Below are 25217 nucleotides of genomic sequence, written 5' to 3' on the forward strand. Positions count from 1 at the left end.
AGGCAGAGGTTGCAGTTAGCTGAGATCATGCCATTGCACTCCAGCTTGGGCGACAAGAGCAAGACTCTGTCTCAAAAAAATAAAAAATAAACAAACAAAAACTTCTTAAAATCTACTTTCCCATCTCACTGTCTATATATCTTGCATGCCAAAAATGTTCCTCCTATCTCTCCGTTGGCTCTGCCAACCCAATGCATGGGAGCTACTTTTTGCTACCACTCCCCTCTCTTCCCGTCTCCCCTTGACACACACATATACATTACTGATTACATCACAAAGTATCCAGCATTAAGACATGACTACATTAAATTTTATTGACATTTAAAAATACAGCATCAGAATACAAGACAACACTTATTTATATTTTAATTTATGCTTATATTTGGTAAACAGGAGACACAGCTTTAAAGATTAAAAATAAAACAAAGCACTTACCTTCCAGAAAAGCCTTTTCAGAATGAAGTTTTTCTGGGCTGCTACTTTAAGCTCCATAATTAAAGGAAGTATCCTCCTCAAAGAATTGTCTTTAAGAAAAAGTTCAGATTTAAGTTGACTGAAGTGCTTAATTTTCTCCTCAGATCTACAGAAACAGAAGAAAATTTTCCACTTAAAAAATGGTAAGAAATAGCAGTTTAGGAATATCGATGATTACTGACAGGTTTGTTAAACTTTGTTACTAATGGGCTTTTCATATAGTTTTATTCTTCTAGCCTTAGTACTCATCAGTAGTGAAACTTGCTCCCTGCAAATTGAACTGTTTGTTACTCTCCAAACATACTTTTTTGCCCATGCCCCTTAACTCAAGCTGTTCCTATACCAGGAATACTCTCACTGTCCCTGGTAAATTTCTGTCCCCTCTTTCATTTACCATAATCCATGAACCTTTATGTAATATTTTTCTTTCAATCAACTAGCTTTTTAAAAAATAAAAAAAAAATTTGTAAAGAAAATGTTGTGTCACTTTCCAGGGAAAACCAGTATCACTTTGTGTAAATGGCATGAAAGCACCATAAATTCTAAGTCAATGCTCATGGATGGTCTGAGCCTGAAGCTGGCTTCTCTGTGAAGAAAGGGCAGATGAGCATGTGTTCCAGAACTGTCACTAGTGGCCCCAAGCCGAGAGGTTCTCCCTGATGAGATCAGCCTAGCTGGAAAAAGGGATCACATATTTCCACCATGGAATTCAAAGTTGTTTTATGTCATATCAGAGTACCACCTGGAATCATCTCCCCTTACTGAACCATGTGCATTCCACACTTAAGGAAAAGCTGGCTTAGCAGAAAAGCCTTCTCCTCCGATCTTTCCCTAATTCCACCAACAAATGCAGCCCTTCTCCCACTGCAGTTTTTTCACACTCCTAGTATCACACTAATCCCGTTTCACTCATTGTAGTTAGTTACTCGTGTACCTATCCTAGCCCCTCAGCTGACTTTTAGCAACTTGGAAAAAATGTCTCTGGTTTAAATATTGTTTCCACCTCCCACTGTGCTCAGTAATAACAACTTGACTAGGTGGCTGGCTCTGGCCTGAGTGCTTTCTGTAGACTCGTTCTTGCACTGAGCTGACTCCACTGTGGGGACCGAGCTGGGAATTACCATCGCATTTTACAGGAAGTTGTAGGGAGGTTTAAGTAACCTGTCTACGCTCACACAAATTCAGAGAGCCAGGGTGCAAGGTAACAGTAGGAAAGACAGTTCATGTTCTGTGTAGATTGATGGAATCTTAAAATTTCTGACTTGAAGTAAAAACATTTTTTACTGCTTACTCCAGAAACCTGTACCAGCCGTTTATCCCAATACTAGCTACTGCATGGAATATTGGTACTTGCCTACTACCTCCCGCTTTATTTAAAAAACATCTAAGATGTTCTCCTTTGTCCAATCAATGAGTCACTCTTATTAACCTGAAAATTAAGACTTTTTTTTGAAATAATGGTCTCTTTTCTAGTGGAGGTGCTGGAGGGAAACTGATCATTATGAATTCAATAATAGCAAGCAGAGAGGCAGAGGAGCATAATGATTATGAGCATGAAGACTGAGGTCAGAATCCTAGATCTGCCCCGACTCAGTTAGGTCATTATCACCGTCAAGTTACATAGCTTCTCTGCGCCTCAATTTCCTCATGTGTAAAATAGGAATAATGATAGTACCTATCCAAATGTGCTGGGTTTTTTGTTTGTTTGTTTGTTTTGAGACGGTACCTCACTCTGTCACCCAGGCTGGGGTGCTGTGGCATGATCTTGGCTCATCGCAACCTCTGTCTCCTGAGTTCAAGCAATTCTCCTGCCTCAGCCTCCTGCGTAGCTGAGATTACAGGCGAGCACCACCATGCCTAGCTAATTTTTTGTATTTTTAGTAGAGATGAGGTTTCACCATGTTGGTCAGGCTGATCTCAAACTCCTGACCTCAGATGATCCACCCACCTCCGCCTCCCAAAGTGCTGGAATTACAGGTGTGAGCCACTACGCCCGGCCAAATGTGCTATTTTGATATTTTAGTTAATGCATGTCTTCATACACACTAAGTGTTTGATAAATGGTCTCTAAATAAAGCAGGAATAAGTTTGAGATCCTGCTTCGCTATCCACTTCTAATTACCACCATATTTCATTTAAAAAATAACTATGAAATCCCTCTACTCTTTTAGAACTCCAACAACAGAAATGTAGATTTTACAAACAAAAGAGCTTAGAAAAGCAAAAACTCAAATAAGATACAGTATCAGCAGAATTATTTTGAAATTGATTTTCCTGTTTTTTCATTTGGAGTCAGCAATTTGCTAAGATCCGCAATAAAAATAAACTGTTTTTAATCCTTTGCCAACTAGGATAATAGATTGTAATGCCAAACTAATTTTTTTAATGGCCAAAAAAATTTTCACAGAAAACAGCATACTAATCTCTTCAGACTAAAAATCAATTCATACATAAATGGAGGTCTCATACACATCATAAATTCAAGTTAGAGTACACATTCTATATTACCGCAGATAAGTTATGAATAATAATTTCTTTGAGGATTCAGAAAATATTAGCTTATACATAGATGACAAACTTCATTTGACTGAAGAAATAAGAAAAAGTCGAATGCCAGAAGACTCCATTATTCAATTTAGGAATAAGAGGAAAATCTATACTAATGTTAACAGATACTCTATTTTCATCAGGTGGAAAACATAAATTCACCAAAATAATGTTGCAGGAAGGTGTTTCTTTTTTTTTTTTTTTGGTGGGGGGGGTGGGTTTTTTTTTTAGACAGAGTCTTGCTCTGTCACCCAGGCTGGGTTCAAGTGATTCTTGTGCCTCCTGAGAGTAGATAGGACTACAAGTGCATACTACCACACCTGGTTAATTTTTGTACTTTTAGTAGAGACAAGGTTTTGCCATGTTGGTCAGGCTGGTCTCAAACTCCTGGCCTCAAGTAATCTGCCCACCTCGGCCTCTGAAAGTGCTGGGATTACAGGCGTGAGCCACTACACCCAGCCTCAGGAAGGATTCTTAATCCAGTAATAAGCTCTATTTTTCCTGTATTTTTTCATCTTTCCAGACCTTTACTATAAATAATACCTCACATTTGTAAAGCACTGGAAAGGCTCTTCCTATATTATCTCAGAAGCGCTGTGTATGATTTTCACAGTGGTCAGGTTGCAAAACCGTCCCATCTGTGACACAGTTCTGAATTGAAAACCTAAAGGATGTTTATTCCTTTTAAACTGAAGATGTCTTGCAGGTAGAGGCTATTTCTTGTGTATCACTGCATCCTTCACAGTACATTTGAAATCACTGCATTTTAAGTATGTTGCTTTCAGGAAATAGTAAGAAATACGCTTTTCCTGAGCCAAGAGAGTGGTAGAACTCATCCTTCTTGCCTTCAGGAATAAATTTCAAGCCACCCATACACAGAATTTGAGTCTTTTTTATTATACAATTAGCTTTAAAATCACTTTAAATAAAACACCAAAATGAAAACTGATGCTTTTTTTAGAGTAAACATCTGAACACTTATAGAAATTTTAAGCCATCCATATAACATTTTAAAAAAGAAATCCCAAATATTATGTTACTCAACTCTTACATACCTCAGAATGCATCTCTAAATAAAATCAATACTTTCTTACAAAATGATTATCACCTCCTACAAAATTATCAAAAATTCTTTGTTATTACTAATATTCAGTCTTTTTTTTTTGAGACGGAGTCTCGCTCTGTCACCCAGGCTGGAGTGCCGTGGCACAATCTCGGCTCACTGCAACTTCCACCTCCCAGGTTCAAGCGATTCTCCTGCCTCAGCCTCCCGAGTAGCTGGGATTACAGGCATGCACCACCATGCCCGTCTAATTTTTGTACTTTTGTAGAGACAGGGTTTCACTATGCTGGCCAGGCTGGTGTTGAACTCTTGACCTCAAATGATCTGCCTGCCTCAGCCTCCCAAAGTGCTGGGATTACAGGTGTGAGCCACCATGCCCGGCAAGACTCAGTCCATTTTCAAATTGTTCTATTGACTTAAAAATGTGTTTTTATGGCTGGGCGTGGTGGCCCAGGGGTGTAAATCCCAGCACTTTGGGAGGCCAAGGTGGGAGGATCGCTTAAACCCAGGAGTTCCAGACCAGCCTGGGCGATATAATGAGACTCCATCTCTACAAAAAAAAAAAAAAAAATAGAAAAAAATTAGTCAACCATGGTAGTGTGTGCCTGTAGTCCCAGCTACTCGGGAGGCTGAGGTGGAAGGATTGCTTGAGCCCAGGAGGTCGAGGCTGCAGTGAGCTGTGATCAAGCCACTTCACTCCAGCCCTGGTGACAGAGTAAGACCCTCTCTCAAAAGTAAATAAAATATAAACGGTTGGGCACGGTGTCTCATGCCTGTAATGCTAGTACTTTGGGAGGCCCAGGCAGGTGGATTGCCTGAGCTTAGGAGTTCGAGACCAGCCTGGGCAACATGGCAAAACCCAGTCTCTACTAAAAAACTACATAAAATTAGCCAGGCATGCTGGCGCATGCCCGTAGTCTCAGCTACTCAGGAGGCTGAGGCATAAGAATTGCTTGAGCCTGGGAGGCGGAGATTGCAGTAAGCCAAGATCGTGCTACTGCACTACAGCCTGTGTGAGAGCGGAAGACCCTGTCTCAATACATACATACATACATACATATATACATACATACATACATATATAAAATATGAAAATGTTTTGTTTCTTTTTTTTTTTTTTTTGAGACGGAGTCTTGCTCTGTCGCCCAGGCTGGAGTGCAGTGGCCGGATCTCGGCTCACTGCAAGCTCCGCCTCCCGGGTTCACGCCATTCTCCTGCCTCAGCCTCCCGAGTAGCTGGGACTACAGGCGCCCGCCACCTCGCCCGGCTAGTTTTTTGTATTTTTTAGTAGAGACGGGGTTTCACCGTGTTAGCCAGGATGGTCTTGATCTCCTGACCTCGTGATCCGCCCGTCTCGGCCTCCCAAAGTGCTGGGATTACAGGCTTGAGCCACCGCGCCCGGCCCGAAAATGTTTTCTTACATTTGGTTTGTTAAAATCAAGACCTAAATAAGATGCTTCTTATATTTGCTTGTTATGTTTCTTAAGTCTTTCAAAAAATTTTTTTTCTATATCACATCATCAAGCAATAAAATTTTTTACTATGGAAATTTTCAAACATACATCAAAATGGAGAAAATTTTATAAGAAATCCCATGTATCCGGCTGGGTGGTGGCTCATGCCTGTAATCCTAGCACTGTGGGAGGCTGAGGCGGGCAGATCACCTAAGGTCAGGTGTTCGAGACCAGCCTGGCCAACATGGTGAAACCCCTCCTCTATTAAAAATACAAAAATTAGTAGGGCATGGTGGTGCATGCCTGTAATCCTAGCTACTCAGGAGGCTGAGGCAGGAGAATTGCTTGAACCTGGGAAGCGGAGGTTGCAGTGATCTGAGAGCATGCCATTACACTCCAGCTTCGGCACAGAGCAAAACTCCATCAGGAGAGGAGAGGAGAGGAGAGGAGAGGAGAGGAGAGGAGAGGAGAGGAGAGGGAAGGGAGAAAGAAAGGGAGAAAGGGAGGGAGGGAGGGAGGGAGGGAGGGAGGAAGGAAGGAAGGAAGGAAGGAAGGAAGGAAGGAAGGAAGGAAGGAAGGAAGGAAGGAAGGAAGGAATCCCATGTACCCATCACCTTGCTCTAGTAATTTTCAATATTTTGCCAATCTGGTTTTATCTATTCTTTTACATACACATACAAACACACATATATACTTTTTAAAAAATTGAACTAAAATATATATAACAAAGTTTCCCATCATGTCCATTTTTAGGTGTACAATTTGGTGGCAGTGAGTGCATTCACAATGTTCTACAAGTATCACCACTATCCATTTCCAGAACTTTTTCATCTTTCCAAACAGAAATTCTATACCCATTAAACAATAACTCTCCCTTCACCACTCTCCCCAGCCCCTGGAGATCTCTATTCCATTTTCTGTCTCTACAAATTTGCCTATTTTAAGTACCTCACATAAGTGAAATCATATATTTGCCCTTTTGTATCTGGCTTATTTCACTTAGCATGATGTCTTCAAGGTTCATCCATGTGGTAGTAGCAGAATTTCCTTCCTTTTTAAGACTAGCATACTCACACTGTTTGTTTGTTTGTTTGCTTGTTTTTGAGATGGAGTCTCGCTCTGTTGCCCAGGCTGTAGTGCAGTGGTGCCATCTCAGCTCACTGCAGCCGCTGCCTCCCGGGTTTAAGGGATTCTCATACCTCAGCCTCCCGAGTAGCTGGGATTACAGGCATGTGCCACCAAACCTGGCTAATTTTTGTATCTTTAGTAGGGACAGGGTTTTGCCATATTGGCCAGGCTTGTCTCAAATTCCTGGCCTCAGGTGATCCTCCCTCGTTGGCCTCCGAAAGTGCTGGGATTATAGGTATGAGCCACTGCACCTGGCTTATCATACTCACACTTTTAAGTCAGATTCAGGTTTAACTGTTTTAACAAAAATACTTCATAGGTGGTGCTGTGTATTTTATATCACATCAAATAATGAGGCACACAAAGTCTGGCTGTCTCACTGAAGTGATACTAAGACAATGGCTTTAGTTATTTACAACATGATCCCTCCATTTTGAAGTTCCCCTTCACCCTTTTTTTTGTCGTTTTTTAAATCTCTTTTTCTGTTAGAGACAGTCTCTCTCTGTCACTCAGGCTGGAGTGCAGCGGTGCAATCACAGCTTATTACAGCCTCCATCTCCTGGGCTCAAGTGATCCTCCTACCTCAGCCTCCCAAGTAGCTGGGACCACAGGCACACCCAGCATTTTTAAATTTTTTTGTTGCCTAGGCTGGTCTCAAACTCCTGAGCTCAAGCAATCCTCCCATTTTGGTCTCCCAAAGTGCTGGGATTATAGGCATGAGCCATCGTACCTGGCCCCATTTCACCTTTCTGTCTAATGGTTTCATCCACTGAAGATAGTTAAATGAATCTGTCATTTCATTACAGGCTAAAAAATTGTAATTTTCTAATTCTGTTAAGCCTTCTGCATTTATTAGCTGGAATTCTGTAAAATGAAATTTGCACTCATCACCTAGGGCTACTTGGTTATCCTGAACTGGATACGGTTCATGGAGGAAAGGAAGAATACATTATATTTTTTCCATTTGTTTGATGATTTGCAGAGTAATGAATTGGTGCCCTATTTTTTTCTTTTTTTTTTTTTTTTTTTTTTTTTGAGACTGAGTCTGGCTCTGTCGCCCAGGCTGGAGTGCAGTGGCCGGATCTCAGCTCACTGCAAGCTCCGCCTCCCGGGTTTATGCCATTCTCCTGCCTCAGCCTCCGGAGTAGCTGGGACCACAGGCGCCCGCCACCTCGCCCGGCTAGTTTTTTGTATTTTTTAGTAGAGACGGGGTTTCACCGTGTTAGCCAGGATGGTCTCGATCTCCTGACGTTGTGATCCGCCCGTCTCAGCCTCCCAAAGTGCTGGGATTACAGGCTTGAGCCACCGTGCCCGGCTTGGTGCCCTATTTTTTTCTAATGTTCCATGTGTTTTATTTCCTTGGAGGTAGGGAGGGAGGGCCCTCTCTCTATCATGCATCGTTATACACTTCTGAATTTTTATATATTCATTATGTTTCAATCATTTCATTTCTTATTTTTTTCTTCTTCTTCTTATATTTTGCTCTTTCACCCAGGCTAGAGTGAAGTGGCGTGATCTCAGCTCACTGCAACCTCCACCCCCCAGGTTCAGGTGATTCTCCTGCCTTAGCCTCCCAAGTAGCTGAGATTACAGGTGCCCGCCATCACGCCCAGCTAATTGTATTTTTAGTAGAGATGGGGTTTCGCCATGTTGGCCAGGCTGGTCTCGAACTCCTGACCTCAGGTGATCTACCCACTTCGGCCTCCCAAAGTGCGAGGATTACAAGTGTGAACTACTGCACCCGGCCTCATTTCTTATTTTTTTCTGATGCTCAAGTTGTCCCATCTTTGGTTACTGGGAGCTCCTTCATGTGGGTTCCTGTGCCCTTTACTTAGGGCCCTGTCCTTGCTTTCTGGAATAAACTCTTTCAGACTCATTTTGCGTATGTCCTGCCCCAGACCTAGAATCAGCCATGCCTCTAAGGAACGTTGGTCCCTTTTAGTGGGGAATGAATATGCATCTTTTAAAATTAACTTACTCTCAGCTCATTTACATGACTCTCCAATATCAGCTCAATATCATGACTTACATGATATCAAAATTGCTAACACTGTCAATTCACTGAGTGCTTACTGTGTGCAAAGCACTGTTTTAAGTAAGAAAAAGACCAAGAGTAACAAGGCATAGTCCTTGCCTTCCAGGGGTTCACAATCTAATAATGGAAGAGAGAGTCACATCACGAGTAACTACTACCATACACAGCCAACCTGTGATAAGAATATAGTAGAACTCTGAAGTCTGGATACAATTCAAACTCCTTAGCCTTGCATATAGGGCCTTTTATGCTCTGTTCTCATAAGTAGTACAGACTACTTATGATCAGTAGTCTCTATCTTATCTTATTTATCCATTCATTCCAGGGTCCCTGCCCTTAAGGAATGTATTGCATAACAGGGCAGCAAATAATGAAACAGGCCATCATAATGCAGACTGGTAAGTACTACAAGAAGTGTGAGCAGGCCAGGCGTGGTGGCTCAACTCTGTAATCCCAGCATTTTGGGAGCTGAAGACAGAGGATCATGAGGTCAGGAGTTTGAGACCAGCCTGGCCAACATGGTGAAACCCAGTCTCTACTAAAAATAAAAAAGTTAGCTAGGCATGGTGGTGGGTGCCTGTAATCCCAGCTACTCGGGAGGCTGATGCAGAATTGCTTGAACCCGGGAGGCGGAGCTTACAGTGAGCCGAGATTGCGCCACTGCACTCCAGCCTGGGCAACAGAGCAAGACTTTGTCTCCAAAAAAAAAAAAACAAAAACAGAAAGAAAAAAAAAAGTGTGAACATAGGACATTATGTTCTGGAGTGTCAAGAAAGATTTTCAGAGAAAATGATCAATAAGCTGAGACTCGATGAGCTGAAGTTATTCAGGAAGAGGAAGAAGAGTACAGTAGTGTTCCAGAAGAGGTGCCATCATGATAGGCTCCAGAGGGAAGAGAACAGGGAGCTTCCTGAGAATTGTGAGAAGTTCATTTGGAGCAGGAGCTTAGGGCAAGAGTGAGGATGGATACAACAGTTGAGGACAGAAACATAAAAAGAGATGTCACATTTTTTGTACGCTATTTAGCCTTTCGCCTAAGGGCAGTGGGAAGCCATTCAAAGGCTTCCCAGGAGGAGTTACATGATCAGATTTGTGCTTCAGAAGGATTCCTCTGTTGTAATGGAGAATGGGCTGGAAAGGAGCAAGAGTGAAGGCAGACAGACCAGCCAGGAAAACACTGTAGGAGCCCAGAACTGAGATAACTGGGCCTGAGCGAGTGGCCATGGAAAGAAGTGGACGTTATCCAGAGATAGTAAAGGAGCAATAAATAAGGCATGCGGTGAGTGGCTGGATTCCGGAAAAGGTGAAGGGGAGAGAGGAGGCAAGGGTGACTTCCAGGACTCTGGCTTAGGTGATCTGGGGATAATGACATCATTCCCTGTGTTAGGAAACACAAGAGGAAAGTCAGGTTCCAGGAGGAAGATGCTGAGTTCTCTTTTGAATATATTGACTTTAAGGTTCCTATGAGACATACAGAAGATGTCCAGTGGATACTTGTGTTTGCGGACTTAACTGTCAGGGCAGGCAGATGAGGTAGAGATATAATTGTGATAGCCACACATACAACACAGAGTTAGGGGAGGCAAAGAGGGTCGGGCGCGGTGGCTCACACATGTAATCCCAGCACTTCGGGAAGCCGAGGCGGGAGGATCACCTGAGATCAGACCAATCTAACCGACCTGGCCAACATGGCAAAACTCCTGTCTCCACTAAAAAATACAAAAATTAGCCGGGTTTGGTGGCAGGCACCTGGAGTCCTAGCTACTCAGGAGGCTGAGGCAGGATAATCTCTTGAGCCCAGGAGGTGGAGGTTGCAGTGAGCCAAAATTGCACCACTGCACTCCAGCCTGGGAAACAGCGAGACTCAGTCTCAAAAAAAGGAGAGGCAAAGAGGAGAGAAAAATCCCCCATGGAACTTTATCATACATCATCACTTCTTACCTATATGGCTTTTGACTTCCAATAGCGGGACTGAACTTACTAGCATAGAAGGGATCTTGTAAAAGGGTAGCTTTCTGAAAAAGGAAAAAGTAGAAATTGTTAGAATTTTTATTTACTGAAGATCAATTCCCCCTACCTTTAGTCAATATTATATATCTATTCTTTAAGCCCTCCTATAGTACACGATTTGTTTATAAAGCTCATTCAAGTGTTTCACAATACCACAGGGAATTTTTTCTTATCTAGTTTTCTTAAAGTTTTAAATATAACACTTGCTCATTATAAAATGAAATCGTTTATCAAAATCACACAGATATCCTTTACTTTAGATAAAGTAAAGGATAAAGGTTCTCTATTTTTCCCTACCCCTTCCATCCCACTATGCAACGTGTCTGATCATGGAGCCAGGTGCCATGGCTCGCACCTGTAATCTCAGCTACTTTGGAGGCTGAAGCAGGTGGATCACATGAGTCCAGGAGCTGGAAGCTGCAGGGAGTTACAATTGTGCCACTACACTCCAGCCTGGGCAACAGAGCAAGACCTTGTGTCTAACATTTTTTAAAGTATCTATCATCTGTTTGATTTAGGACCTTCCAGGCATATAAAGACATATGAATTATAAACACATAAATTTATAGTATTTATATATTTTTATAATATATATTTAATCCTAAATTATATCACATATATTAATCTGGAACTTGATTTAACTTAATATATGGTGGATGGTTTTTCATGTCTGTGTATATAGATTTTCCAATTGATGGCCCGGCGGGTGGCTCACGCTTGTAATCCCAGCACTTTGGGAGGCCGAGGTGGGCGGATCATGAGGTCAGGAGTTCGAGACCAGCATGGCCAACATGGTGAAACCCTGTCTCTACTAATAATACAAAAATTAGCTGGGCATGGTGGCACATGCCTGTAATCCCAGCTACTCGGGAGGCTGAGGCAGGAGAATTGCTTGAACCTGGGAGGAGGAGGTTGCGGTAGCCAAGATCACACCATTGCACTCCAGCCTGGGCAACAAGAGCAAAACTCCGTCTCAAAAAAAAAAAAGATTTACCGATTTACTTCAATTTTTTTTTTTTTTTAAGGAGACAAGGTGTCACTCTGTCACCCAGGTTGGAGTTGAGTGGCATGATCATACCTCACTGCAGCCTCAAACTCCTGAGCTCAAGCAGTCCTCCTGCCTCAGCCTCCTGAAGAGCTAGGACTACAGACATGTTCTACCATGCCAGGCCAATTTTTCACTTTTTATTTTTTAGTGGGGATGGGGGCTTGCTATGTTGACCAGGCTGGTCTTGAACTCCTAGCTTCAAGCGATCCTCCCTTCTGAGCCTCCCAAAGTGCTAGGATTACAGGCATGAGCCACTGCATCCAACCAATATCAATCCTTTTAATGATTATTTAGTATTCCATAGCATAGATATACAACACTTTTATTAACTATTTCCTTATTAATGGAGTTATTCTTCCTTAAATCTTTAGTGTTGCCATTTCTCATTTATTCTGGGTCCTCAAAATAGACATACAGTGTTCAGCAATTTCTCTAAATAATCTTTTATTTATGTTGAAGTTTAAGACATGTCAGAGGAATTTCTGAAATGTTGCTGATTTGACACTGCAGACAAGCTTTTTTTTTTTTTGAGATGGAGTTTCGCTCTTGTTGCCCAGGCTGGAGTGCAATGGCACAATCTTGGCTAACTGCAACCTCCACCTCCCAGGTTCAAGCAATTCTCCTGCCTCAGTTTCCTGAGTAACTGGGATTACAGGCGCCCACCACCACGGCCAGCTAATTTTTGTATTATTAGTAGAGACAGGGTTTCACCATGTTGGCCAGGCTGGTCTCAAACTCCTGACCTCAGGTGATCCACCCGCCTCATCCACCCAACCTGTCTTGTGCTTAATATCAGAGTGGTGTATTGGGTGGATGGTGGCAGGGGAGATATGTGCTTTTTCTTACTACTTTTGTCATTGTTCTACTTTTTTTTTCTTTTTTTTTTTTTTTAAAGCAGCCTTTCTTCCCTCTCCAAATATTTATGTTTTCTTTAAATCCAGAATTTTAATTTGGGGTATCCCATATTTAGCTTTGTAGCAGCTATCTTCACAATGTATACAAGGCAAATTACCACATTTCATCTTTACAAAATTTAAGGCGCTTAACAACCCAGGTGTAACTATTTTTGGTGAATGTTACAGATAAAATAGATTATGGAAGGAGGCTCAGCTCTTTGGAAATCCTTAAAATCAGGATGAGTGCTGGTAATTTCTAATTAGATGGTTTGGGTTAATTTTATGTAAAAGTACAGGGAAAGTTAAAATGTCTAATGTGGCCGGGCACAGTGGCTCACCCCTGTAATCCTAGCACTTTAGGAGGCCGAGGCAGGCAGATCACCTGAGGTCAGGAGTTCAGGAGTAGCCTGGTCAACATGGCGAAACCCTGTCTCTACTAAAATACAAAAATTAGCCAGGCATGGTGGTGCGTGCTTGTAATCCCAGCTACTTGGGACGCTGAGGCAGGAGAATCACTTGAACCTGGGAGGCAGAGGTTGCAGTGAGCCAAGATCACGCCACTACACTCCAGCCTGGGCAACAACAGCGAAACTCCATCTCAAAAAAAAAAAAAGAAAAAAAGTGTTTATATTGAACTAGAAGCTTATTGTTAATAGAATGAGTTCTAACTTGATTTCTCACATGTGAAATATTTGGTTATTCATTTTCCTTCTTTCAAGGAAGAAGTAGAACATTATTGTAATTTTTTAACTTATTTTATTTTTTTAAAATTTTATTTTATATATATTTTTTCAGACAGTCTCACTCTGTTACACAGGCGGGAGTGCAAGTGGCACAATCTTGGCTCACTACAACGTCCACCTCCCAGGCTCAAGTAATCCTCCTCTCAGCTTCCCAAGTACATGCACACCACATGCCTGGCTAATTTTTAGTATTTTTTGTAGTGATGGGATTTCACCATGTTGTCCAGGCTGGTCTCGAATTCCTGAGCTCAGGCAATCCACCTGCTTCAGCCTCCCAAAGTACTGGGATTATACGCATAAGGCACCACGCCTGGCCTTACTTTTTATTTTAAAGATGGGGTCTTGCTTATTGCCCAGGCTGGCATGCAGTAGTGTGCAGCAGAGCTTCTAACTCCTGGGATCAAACGATCCTCCTGTCTCAGCCTCTGGAGTAACTAGTACTGTAGGTGCATGCCACCACACCTGGCTAAGAGAACGTTATTTTCAATGAGAGTATCTACCAACTCATAAAGATAGTCTTCCTCCACCCACATTTATTTCAACGTCATAGAAAAAAAAAATCGGACTACCTAGATTCAAATCCCAGCTCTACAATAGCTATGTGGCTTTGCATATATCATTTAATTTCTCTGTGCTTCAACTTCCTCATCTATAAATTGAGAATAACAGTCCTACCTCATAGGGTTGTTGTAAAAATTAAACAAGTTAATATCCATGAAGCATCAGGCTCCATTCTATTGTTATTATCTAGTAGGAAATTAACAATAGATATTAGTTATTGTTATTGCATTTATTATTGCAAAGACTATTTATAGCTTAGCAGGTGATGAGTTCGCCAGCCTGAGTGCTCCAACCATGTGTCTGCTGCATAATTTAAAAGTAGTGCTAAAACCTGAAGCTGGGCAATTCAGGGAAGCATAAACAGTTATTTTGAAGTATTCACATAGATCTTTTAAAGTCAGTTAAGTTTTCATTTTTCCATTAGAATATATGAGATCTGGCCGGGCGCGGTGGCTCAAGCCTGTAATCCCAGCACTTTGGGAGGCCGAGACGGGCGGATCACGAGTTCAGGAGATTGAGACCATCCTGGCTAACACGGTGAAACCCCGTCTCTACTAAAATACAAAAAAAAATTAGCCGGGCGAGGTGGCGGGCGCCTGTACTCCCAGCTACTCGGGAGGCTGAGGCAGGAGAATGGCGTGAACCCGGGAGGCGGGGCTTGCAGTGAGCTGAGATCCGGCCACTGCACTCCAGCCTGGGCAACAGAGCTAGACTCCGTCTCAAAAAAAAAAAAAAAAAAAAAAAAAGAATATATGAGATCTTTTTTTAATAGACCAGAGTTTCCTCTATTTGTAATTTGTTTACATTTTTAATTTGAAGAAAGCAGTTTAAAAATTTAGAAAGGAATTTTAAATATTTGAAGTCTTCCAAACAGTAGTATAAGAAAAAAATTAAGGATTGTCTTGTAATCTTTCATAATTTTAGCCATTTATAAAACCCTGGCTTCCTAGTTTCTTCTGACTGAAACAGCCCTTAATAATTATTATTATTATATTGAAAGATTAATAATAAAAGGTATATACTACTGAAGATAAAGGGATTCTATTACTCTTTTAATAATTACTTATTTTTAAAATCGATTCTAATAAAAAGGTCCCTAAATAGGAGTTCTGACTCTGTCCCTAAAGTTATATAATCTTGACTAAATTACTTTAAAATGTTGTGTTTTGGCCAGGCGTGGTAGCTCACGCCTGTAATCACAGCACTTTGGGAGGCCAAGGCAGGTGGATCACCTGAGGTCAGGAGTTCGAGACCAGCCTGATCAACATGGCAAAACCCCTTCTCTACCAAAAATACAAAAATTAGCCAGGCTTGGTGGTGGGCACCTATAATCCCAGCTACTCAGGAGGCTGAGGCAGGAGAATCAGTTGAACCCAGGAGGTAGAGGTTGCAGTGAGCCGAGATCACACCACTGTATTCCAGCCTGGGCAATAAGACCAAAACTCCATCTCAAAAAAAAAAGAAAAAAAAAACATTTGTGTTTCAGTTACCTCGTTTGTAAAATAAGGACTTAGCCTAGTGATCTCTAGATAAATTTATCTGATCCTATAACAAGGTCTCCCCCATCAACCCACTTTCAATAGCACAGCTAAGCAATACTGACAACGTTGAACCTTACCTGAGGTCTTTGTCACCCCAGCAACTGCAAAAGACCACCTGCTCACACATATTCCAAGATAAGACCCGTCTCCCTCCTTCTTCATGACGTCCTTGACTCACCTTACTCACTTGCCTCTACAAAACCCCAGGTGTTTTTTTGTTTGTTCGTTAGTTTTGTTTTGTTTTGTTTTGTTTTGTTTTTTAAGACAGAGTCTCCCTCTGTTGCCCTGGAGTGCAGTGGCGCAGTCTCAGCTCACTGCAACCTTCACCTCTCGAGTTCAAATGATTCTCAACCTCCCAAATAGCTGGGATTACAGGCGCGCGCCACCACATTCAGTTTACTTTTGTATTTTTTACTAGAGACAGGGTTTCACCATCTTGGTCAGGCTGGTCTCGAACTTCTGACCTCAAGTGATCCGTCCACCTCGGCCTCCCAAAGTGCTGGGATTACAGGCATGAGCCACCATGCCCGTCCAGAAACTGCTCATTAATGAGCATTTTTCCCTATTGCAATCACCTAAATAAAATCATCTCCTTAATTGTTCAGTACATTTTGTTTTTGAAAATATTATTAAATTCCAAGGCTAAATTTCCAAAATGGGAGGTAAAGGAGGGAGGAGGGCTTATTTACTCTAAAAAATAAAATAAATAAAACTTCAGGTCAAGGTTTACTTAGGGGTACACTTACTATATTATAATTGTTCCATGAACTTTTTAAGTGCAGGAATATTGATGAGGTTGTGGAAATAACATACAAATGAAGTTCTGACTCCTTTTTCTCTAAATTTGAGTTGCTCTGCGAAGGGGAATCTAGGAGGGAATTTCCTAAGTAAAACTCATTTCCGTTCCCACTGCACTTGAAAGGAATTTCACTTATGGAGTTGTTGTGATCTGGAAGTCCCTGGGGTTCTTTTGTGTTTGTTGTGCAAGATGGCTCGCTGACAGCCTTGCCAGTTGCTGGTGCAGACTGAGAGCTCCTCCTGGAGGGGGAAGGTAGGGGTCGAAAGGCACCTTGGCCATGAAGGGACAGCTTTTGGACGCCTGGACGAGGACAGAGAGTTGAGTTCTTGGACGGTGTACTGCTCTCCTGCTGGTCCCTGTCAGGTAGAATTTAGTGTTAAACATGACATGCAAAATTGCACAGTAAACAACAAAGAGAACTGGTAGTTTAAGACTCTGAACACAAATGTTTTCTCACAAAAGGAATGCTCGTTAAAACAAGGAAGTCATTTCACCTCGCTGGTAATAACCCATTGACTAGAGGAGATATGATACTGCAATCTTTTGGTATACTTTTCTGTTTTCAGAAATAAACTGTATTTCTGAAATACATTTAATTTCATATAATGAAGCACTTTGTATATTGAAAGCATTGTGCCTGTCCTTCATGGAGCCCTGATATTTCCACTGAAAGGACTTTTTCATTCTAGTTTTGAAACCTAATTGTCCTCTAATTGTACATTGCTAATGGATCCTATAAAGAAAAAACTATTCAAATAGGGATATGAAGAGAGGGGTTTTGTTTGTTTATTTGTTTGTTTGAAACAGGGTCTCACTCTATCACCGAGGCTGGAGTACTGTGGTACAATCTGGGCTCACTGTAACTTCCACCTCCCAGGCTCATGTGATCCTCCCACCTCAGCCTCCTGACTAGCTGGGACTACAGGTTCGTGCCACTGTGGCCAGCTAATTTTTGTATTCTTTTGCAGTGATGGGGTGTCACTATGTTGCCCAGGTTGGTCTCAAACTCCTGGGCTCAAGTGATCTGCCCACCTCCAGCTCCATCTCCCAAAGTGCTGGGATTACAGGCCTGCGCCACTGTGCCTGGCCTGAGATTTTTTTAAATGGTGTTTTATTTAATTCCCCTCCTGGTAATACTCTTCTGATTTTCCCAATAGCATCAGCACTTTTTTCAGAATCAATGCTGTGTCCTTTACCTTCCCTATTCTCTCCAGCAGACCGTGACCTTTCTTTACTTTGCTGCACAAGGAAACACATTAAGGAAGCTTAGAAGTTGCAGAGTTTGGTGAGACCTAAATTCCAATCCTGGCTCTGCCACTTAATGGTTATGTGACCTTTGTTAAACAAAGTTTATGAGAGGCCATTGTTTTCAACTAGCCTCCTGCGTGAGGCCCCAGCAGAACAGACCAAAACAGAAGGGAGTCCCTTGTGCTTAGTACCAGTAATCAAACTGAACTTGGAAACTGACCAGCTTTCCAGAAAAACAGATTCCAGTCAACCTAAGTCAATAATGAAGTAGTGTCCTCTGTTTTAACCCTCTAAGAACAGTAGCTTTGAAACAAGTAATCCAATTTTTGTCTCGTTTCAGCTTGCTTCAGCCTTTCTCTGCCTATAAAGTCAACCTCCTCTGCTCAGCTTTTCAGACCATTTCTCCCAATTCTAGAATCACAAATAAAACCAAATCTATGCTTATTTTGTCTTTGACATCTTAGTGGACCTAGGACTTCATTTCCTAATTTTAAAATAGAAACAATAATAGCACCCATCTCATAAGGTTTCTGTGAGGATACATGCAATGAGTTTGCAAAACTGGAAACAATATGTGCAAGCTATTACTATTACCCTATATTGCCTTAAGTTGATGGTTTATCTTTTTTTTTATTTCAATAATTTTGGGGGAAAGTTTATCCTTTTACATTAAGTTATCTTCTCTCTCCCATGAGATTAGAACCGCTACGATAGTAGAAAACTACTTTGTTTTGTAGAGATGAGGGTCTCACTACATTGCCCAGGCTGGACTTAAACTCCTGTCCTCAAGTGATCCTCCTGCCTCAGTCTCCCAAATTGCTGGGGTTGCAGGCATGAGCCTCTGTTCCCAGCTTGAAATCTCTCTTTCATTTTTATAAACTTAAAACTTTTTTGTAGAGATGGGGTCTCACTATGTTGCCAGGGCTGGTCTCAAACTCCTGGGTTCAAGCAATCCCCCTGTCTCAGCCTCCCAAAGTGCTGGGATTACAGCTGTGAGCCACTGTACCCTGCCCCAGCCTACGGTTTCTTAAGTGGAATATTTAACTCATTTATTTTTTAACCTCTCTTATTTCTTGGTGAATACAGTAAAATTTATAAATATAGCTTTAGAGCAGACCTCTAAAGTCTGCTTTAGCTCAATTGCATGTACTTTGATATGTATTGTCATTAAGTTCTAAGTATCCTTTAATTTCCTTTTTTTCAGCAGTTTGATCATGATGTGTTTGGATGTGGAATTTTTTTGAGTTTATCTTTTTTGGGGTTCACTGAGTTTCTTGAACCTATAAGTGTATGTCTTTTGCCAAATTTGGAGAATTTTCTGTCATTATTCCTCCAAATACTTCTTTTCATTAATTTTTTTACATTTAATTAATTAATTAATTACTTTTTTTTAGAGACAGAGTCTCACTATGTTACCCACGCTGGTTTTGAACTCCTGGGCTCAAGCAATCCTCCTGCCTAGGCCTCCCAAAGTGCTAGGATTACAGGCATGAGCCATTGTGCCTGGCTATTTTTCTGCACTATACTTTTTCTCCTCTGCTTCCGAGACTCTGAAGACATGAATACTAGATCTTTCATACTGCCACACAGTCCCCTGAGATTCTGTTTGTCTTTTCCTTCAATCTTTATTCTCTTTTGCTCAGACTAGATAATTTCTGTTCATCTATCTTCAAATTCAATGACTTTCCTCTATCATCTCCATTCCAGCTATTGAGCCATTCAGTGAATTTTTAAAATTTCAGTTATTGCAGTATGTTTTTCATTCTAAACTTTCCATTTGGTCCCTTTTTTATGTCTTCTGTTTCTCTGCTGAGACTTTCTGTTGTTCCATTTGCTTCAAAGGGGTTCATAATTATTTCTTGGAGCATGGTTATAATAGTTGCCTTAAAGTCTTTGGTTGGGCCAGGCATGGTGGCTTATTTCTGTAATCCCAGTACTTTGGGAGGCTGAAGTGGGAGGATCACTTGAGGCCCAGGAGTTCAAGACCAACCTGGCCAACACAACAAGGCCCCATTTCTATTAATAAAGAAAAAAAAAATCTTTTGTACTTCAAACATCTGTGTCATCTTGGGATTATTATCTATTGTCCTTCATAAAATGTTGAAATTTTCCTAGCTCTCCAAATGTCAAGCAATTTTTATTGCATCTGGGACATTTTGAATATTATGTGATTCTGGGTCTTACTTAAATTCTATGGAGAAGATTGATTTTTTCAAAAATCAGGCAATCAATTGTTGTATGTATTCCATTCAGGATTTTTACTTGCATTCAGTGGGAAAAGTGGAGGAAAGTGTGCTTACTCCAACTTGATCTGAATCAAAACCTTCTTGATTAATTTTATTAATATCAAAATTAAAATGATATTCAATAAAGACACCACATAGATAAAGCTAACAGATAGCTAACAAAATGGGAGGTGATATTCGGAATGTCTAAAAACAACAAGCAGATTAATATATAGAATGTACCAAACAATTCTGCTCCTGACTATATATGCAGTGAAAATTTTCAAACAGGTATATAAACGGAAGGTAGGGAGGGACAAAAAGGAAAAGAAGATAGGAATAAAAGGATGGAGGAGAGTAAAGAGGAGAGGAAGAAAGTATATTGATTCTATCTCAATGCTCAATAATTTTTTTATATTTTTATACATATTTGTTAACAGTAATAAACTGAGAAAATTATATTAATATGTAAGAGAATATATCACTGGGCATGGTGACTCATGCCTGTAATCCTGGCACTTTGGGAAGCTGAGGTGGGCGGATTGTTTGAGACCAGGAGTTCAAGACCAGCCTGACCAACATGGCAAAACCCCGTCTTTACTAAAAATACAAAAATTAGCTGGGTGTGGTGCCACATGCCTATAATCCCAGCTACTTGGGAGGCTGATGCACGAGAATCGACTGAACCTGGGAGGTGGAGGTTGCAATGAGATCGCACCACTGCACTCCAGCCTGGGTGACAGGGCGAGACTCTGCCTCAAAAAGAAAACACAAAAAATTAGCCAGGCATGGTAGCATGCGCCTGTAGTCCCAGCTACCTGGGGGACTGCAGTGGGAGGATCACTTGAGCCCAGGAGGTTGAGGCTGCAGTGAGCTGAAATCTTGCCGCTGCACTCCAGCCTGGGTGACAAAGTGAGACCCTATCTGGAAAAAAAAAAAAGAGAGAGTATATCTATCTAATATTTTCAGTTTATTTTGAGAAATAATCAAAAAATAAAGACTTAGAACAAATATTGAAGTCTTTGAATCTTTACTCTTGAGTTTCTAAACACCCTGGATTCATACATTTACACACATAGTATATTTACATAAACACAGGACTTGGTCCTATAATAGAACTAGAACAATCTATTGTATAAGAAATTCTTAGAAAATTAAGAATGGTACCTCATGCCATATTATTGCACAACAGCATTTTTATTTTTTAAATAACACAGTATTACTAGTGAGAGTAGAAAAAGAAGAAAGCCCCCCCACGGGCTTGATCAAAGATTCTGAGGATGCTGAACAGTGATTATTCTGTGATTGACTTACTGATCATCAGCAGTAACAAAAGAGCTACATTTGATAATAATACAGACTCACTATGTGCCACACAGAGTTTAAGTACCTTATATGTACATGATTTAGCCCTTACATGTCATGCCTGTGGGATAGGTACTATTATGAGCCCTTCCACCTATGAGAAGAGTCAAGCCCGGAAAGATTAAATAGCTAGCTTAAGGCAGAGTCAGGATTTGAAGTAGCTCCAGAGCCTGTATGTTTAACTACTATGAGAGATGAATATGCGAGAGGTATTTAAAGGCCTGTTGTTTACTATTACCCTGAAAAGTAATCATACACACTTTATGTAAGTCTGATGTTCCAAGGTAACAACATCCGTCTTGTGACCTGCAGCTTCTCATCATTAGGCCTAAAACATGGCACCTAGGAGATGCTTCAAATCTCTGTACATGATAACGTCCTTTAGTCCTCTACTTAGTGTTTTCTATCCCACCCTGCCTTTTGTTTAGGCTTCTGACTCAAATGTTTAATTACGGAGATGACTGTGCTAGAAAACTATGGGACAGTAGACCCAGCTCCCTCTTCACCCTCTTTGTTTGGAAACTACTTCTCTACACACAGAGCACACAGAAGCTGCCATGTTTTTAAAGACCCTGATCTGTTGGCTGTGATGAACATTTTTCAGCAGTGTGTCATTTACTCAAGCTGGGCAACCAGAGACTTTCTTCAGGATTTAAAAATTCAGTATAAGAAAGTGGGTGAGTTAGCCTTTGTCTGGTGGGTGGAAGCTGTAAAATGTGAATTTAAGACAGTCAGTGACTCATTTGCTGCCCCATGGAGGATGTGGTGTTCAGGGAGAGAAGATGCAATTGACAAACAAACATCAGAGAAGGAGACAGGGACCGAGTCCTGGGACACTCAAGCCCCCAGTTCCAGCTGTGTCTAAATTCCGTTCTTACCATTCCTACGTTCCCAGGATTCCATTTCTAAATTTTACTAAGTATTAATACCTTTAAAATAGAACACAGAGCCCAGCAATTCAAATATGCCAGATTAGACTGACAGATAGGTCTATGTCTATGTCTATATCTTTATATATTTCCATTTCTAAATATATCCGTTGAATGAATACTGAATTTCATGAGTTGACCCAGTAATTCCTATAAATTCCCTTTTTAAACCTAAAATGCATTTCTGTCACTTTTAACAGAGTTTTAACCTCCACAGTAACCTAAAACAACTACTGCAAACATTTACTCTTTTTTTTTTTTTGCCAAGTCAGGGTCTTACTCTGTCACCCAGGCTGGAATGCAGTGGTGTGAGTAGCTTGGACTAGAGGGACATGCCACCAGCCCAGCTAATTGTTGCTTTTTTTTTTTTTTTTTTTAAAGAGATGGGGTTTCTCCATGTTGCTCAGGCCGGTCTTGAACTCCTGCGCTCAAACAGTCTACCCACCTTGGCCTCCCAAAGTGCTGGTATTACAGGCGTGAGCCATCACGCTCAGCTGCAAACATGAACTAAAAACCTCTTTTATTTTTCTAATTTGGAGGAAAACAATGGAACTCTCAAAGTATCCTAGAAATGTGGGGAATTACATGCTGAAATGAAGACTTCAGTCTGGGAGCATGTGGCTGCCTATTCCTAGAACTGCCCCTCCCTCAATCCTTCCAGTTACAGAGACCATGTTAAGAATTTCACTCAGTGCCCTGCTACAAAGCAGAGCCCTACCCCGAGAAGCTCATAAGTCACATTCTTCAGGGCAATATTGGAAATACATCAACTCTGCCCAAACATGGTTTATTATTACATGGATTTAGAGCAAATCGCACTCCCACAAGCCAATATTATGCAAGCCAGGCTACATTGTAAAGAATATGATTATTCATTCAACAAATATTAAGCACCTAGTATGTACCAAGCACTGGGCCAACACTAGGAATATATCAGTGCACAAGAATATCTAGGTCCCAGCTCTCATGGAGCTTGCATTCTAGTGGGAAGACAGACAGTAAGCAATGCACATGTAGTTATAACTTATGAAAGTGCAATGAAATCAACAAAGCAGTTTGATAAAGAAAACCTATGTGTGTTGACGGGTGGCATACTTCAAACTAGGTGATCAAGCAAGACCTCTCTGGGATGCAGACATTTAAGCTAAGATCTGAAGGATGAGAAAGAGTGAGCCATGTGAAAAGCAATGTTAAGAGGGGTAAGAAATTCAAAGGTCTGAGCTGGAAAGAGTTTGCAGTGCTCTATTGAGATGAGTGAGAGAAGTAAGAGATCAAGCTGGAGTGGCAGGCAATGGCCACGTCTTGCAGGGATGTCTAAATGTGTTAAAAGGTTTATTTGCTGTGCCGTGGAATACCACTGAAAGGTTTTAAGCAAGAAAGGAACATTTGGAAAAGATCATTTTGGCTTTAAGGTGGATAATGGATTCAGGCAGAGGCAGGCAGCTGCTGAGAATGGAGGTGGAGGGTGTAGTTACAGATGTTGCAGAAGTGATGAGAGATGATAGTGGGGTTTTAGCTGTGGAGATAGAAGTTGATGGGTGAGTTAGATACAAATTATGAACTCAGGAGTTCCAATACTCCAGGGGAAGATTGATGTCGTTGTAGATTATTTAGGCCAGCAATTCTCAAACCTTGGTAGCTAGCTAACAGAATCATCTAGGTAGCTACCAAAAACAGACAACTGAACCCTGTCCCTAAAGCTGAGGATTCAACAGCCTGGAGTAGAGTCTAGGAGTCTGTACTCTCCATGAGCCCTTGGGAGATTCTTATACGTGGCCAAAATAGAAATAAACATGAACTTTCCCCATTATTCCAAGTCAGCTTTATTTCCACACCCCAGAAGATCTAGGCTAAGTCCTCACATCGCCTAGTCAGCATATATTAAGAGTGTAGACTAATCTCAAAGCAGTAACACCACATTCAGCAGCAGCAGTGGAGCTGGGCATAGTGGCGCACGCCTGTAATCCCAGCTACCTAGGAGGTCGAGGCTTTAGTGAGCCATAATCTCACCGCTGTACTCCAGCCTAGGCAGTCAGAACCTGTCTCAAAAAAGAAATAAAAGAAGAAGAGGAAGAAAAGCAGCAGCAGCAATGAGTATCCTAGATTCTAACTTTCTGGTAAGCAAATTCAAGCCCCTACAGTCTATTTGACTTTACACAGAAGGACTGCTGGGGGCAAATGAGATCTCATATGCAATTGACTTCTCTAACTAACCTTGTATGGGATATTTAACTTTGTTAAGAAAGTTTTCTAAAAGCGTGTGGTTTTGTCTTTGTAGAAAAGGCAGAATAGTACGCATACATGAATCTTTGATAATCGAGGTCCTTCTGAACTTTGGGATTATCTTCATTAATATAATCTGGAAATGAAATTGATGAGTTGGCTTGAAACAGCAGGCTCCCAAAGGCAAAAGCCAAAAGAAGGGGAGACTTTAGTGCCCCCACTCCCTGGGATCTCCAATAGTCTTCCCCTGAGTGAGCCAGTACAAATAAATATCTATGCCACATAAAAGCAATGTATTTGTGCCTGCTAAAGAAAAAAGAGTTTCAATCTACCCCACATAGACATACAGTCTAGGTAAATGAATTCCCTAACCTCCCCTATTGCTGCCCCAAAGATCTTTTTTATAGAAATTCCAGAACCATCACTGACTCCAGGAAGGATCTAACACCAGTGCAAATCCTCTTCTTTATATATGGGTGTAAACCTAAAATTTTACTAGTTTTTTCTGCCTCCAGCCAAGATGGGACCCTATATACCCTCCCACCTGAAACAACCAAAAATTGGATAAAATATATGCAAAAATAGACTTCAGGACACTAGACACCAGGCAATGAAAGACAATGAGCCCTGGTAGATGGGAAATAATCAAGGTGAGACCTAACGATTGCCCCAGTTTACTGCCTTGAAAAAAGTCTCCAGGGCACAGTGTAGAGACGAGGGGGGTGATACATACTGATTGTGGTAATGGTTTCATGGGGAGATAGATATGATAAAACATATATGCACAGTTTATTGTGTGTCAATCATACCTCAGTAAAGCTGTTACAACAAAATTCTCCAAATAGAACTTTTTTCCTGGAGCTGCTGGCTTTCATGCCTGCTAAAATGGAAATCCCACCAAAGGAATAACCATTTTAAATCTGTATTA

General features: G+C 41.2%; 1 protein-coding gene across 3 annotated transcripts in view; it reads right to left on the reverse strand.

The window, feature by feature from the left end:
- Positions 1-25217, reverse strand: part of C11H12orf56 (chromosome 11 C12orf56 homolog) — a 122472-nt gene that overhangs the window by 37383 nt on the left and 59872 nt on the right. For 2 of the 3 annotated variants that reach the window (XM_077953043.1, XM_001116886.5), the window contains exons 4-6: positions 16247-16655; positions 10643-10716; positions 436-580 (exon numbers count right to left, since the gene is read on the reverse strand). In XM_077953043.1, coding sequence (XP_077809169.1) covers positions 436-580; positions 10643-10716; positions 16247-16655 — 628 coding nt within the window. 3 annotated transcript variants of the gene reach the window in all.

Source organism: Macaca mulatta, chromosome 11 (assembly GCF_049350105.2).
Source record: "Macaca mulatta isolate MMU2019108-1 chromosome 11, T2T-MMU8v2.0, whole genome shotgun sequence".
Classification (NCBI taxonomy): domain Eukaryota; kingdom Metazoa; phylum Chordata; class Mammalia; order Primates; family Cercopithecidae; genus Macaca; species Macaca mulatta.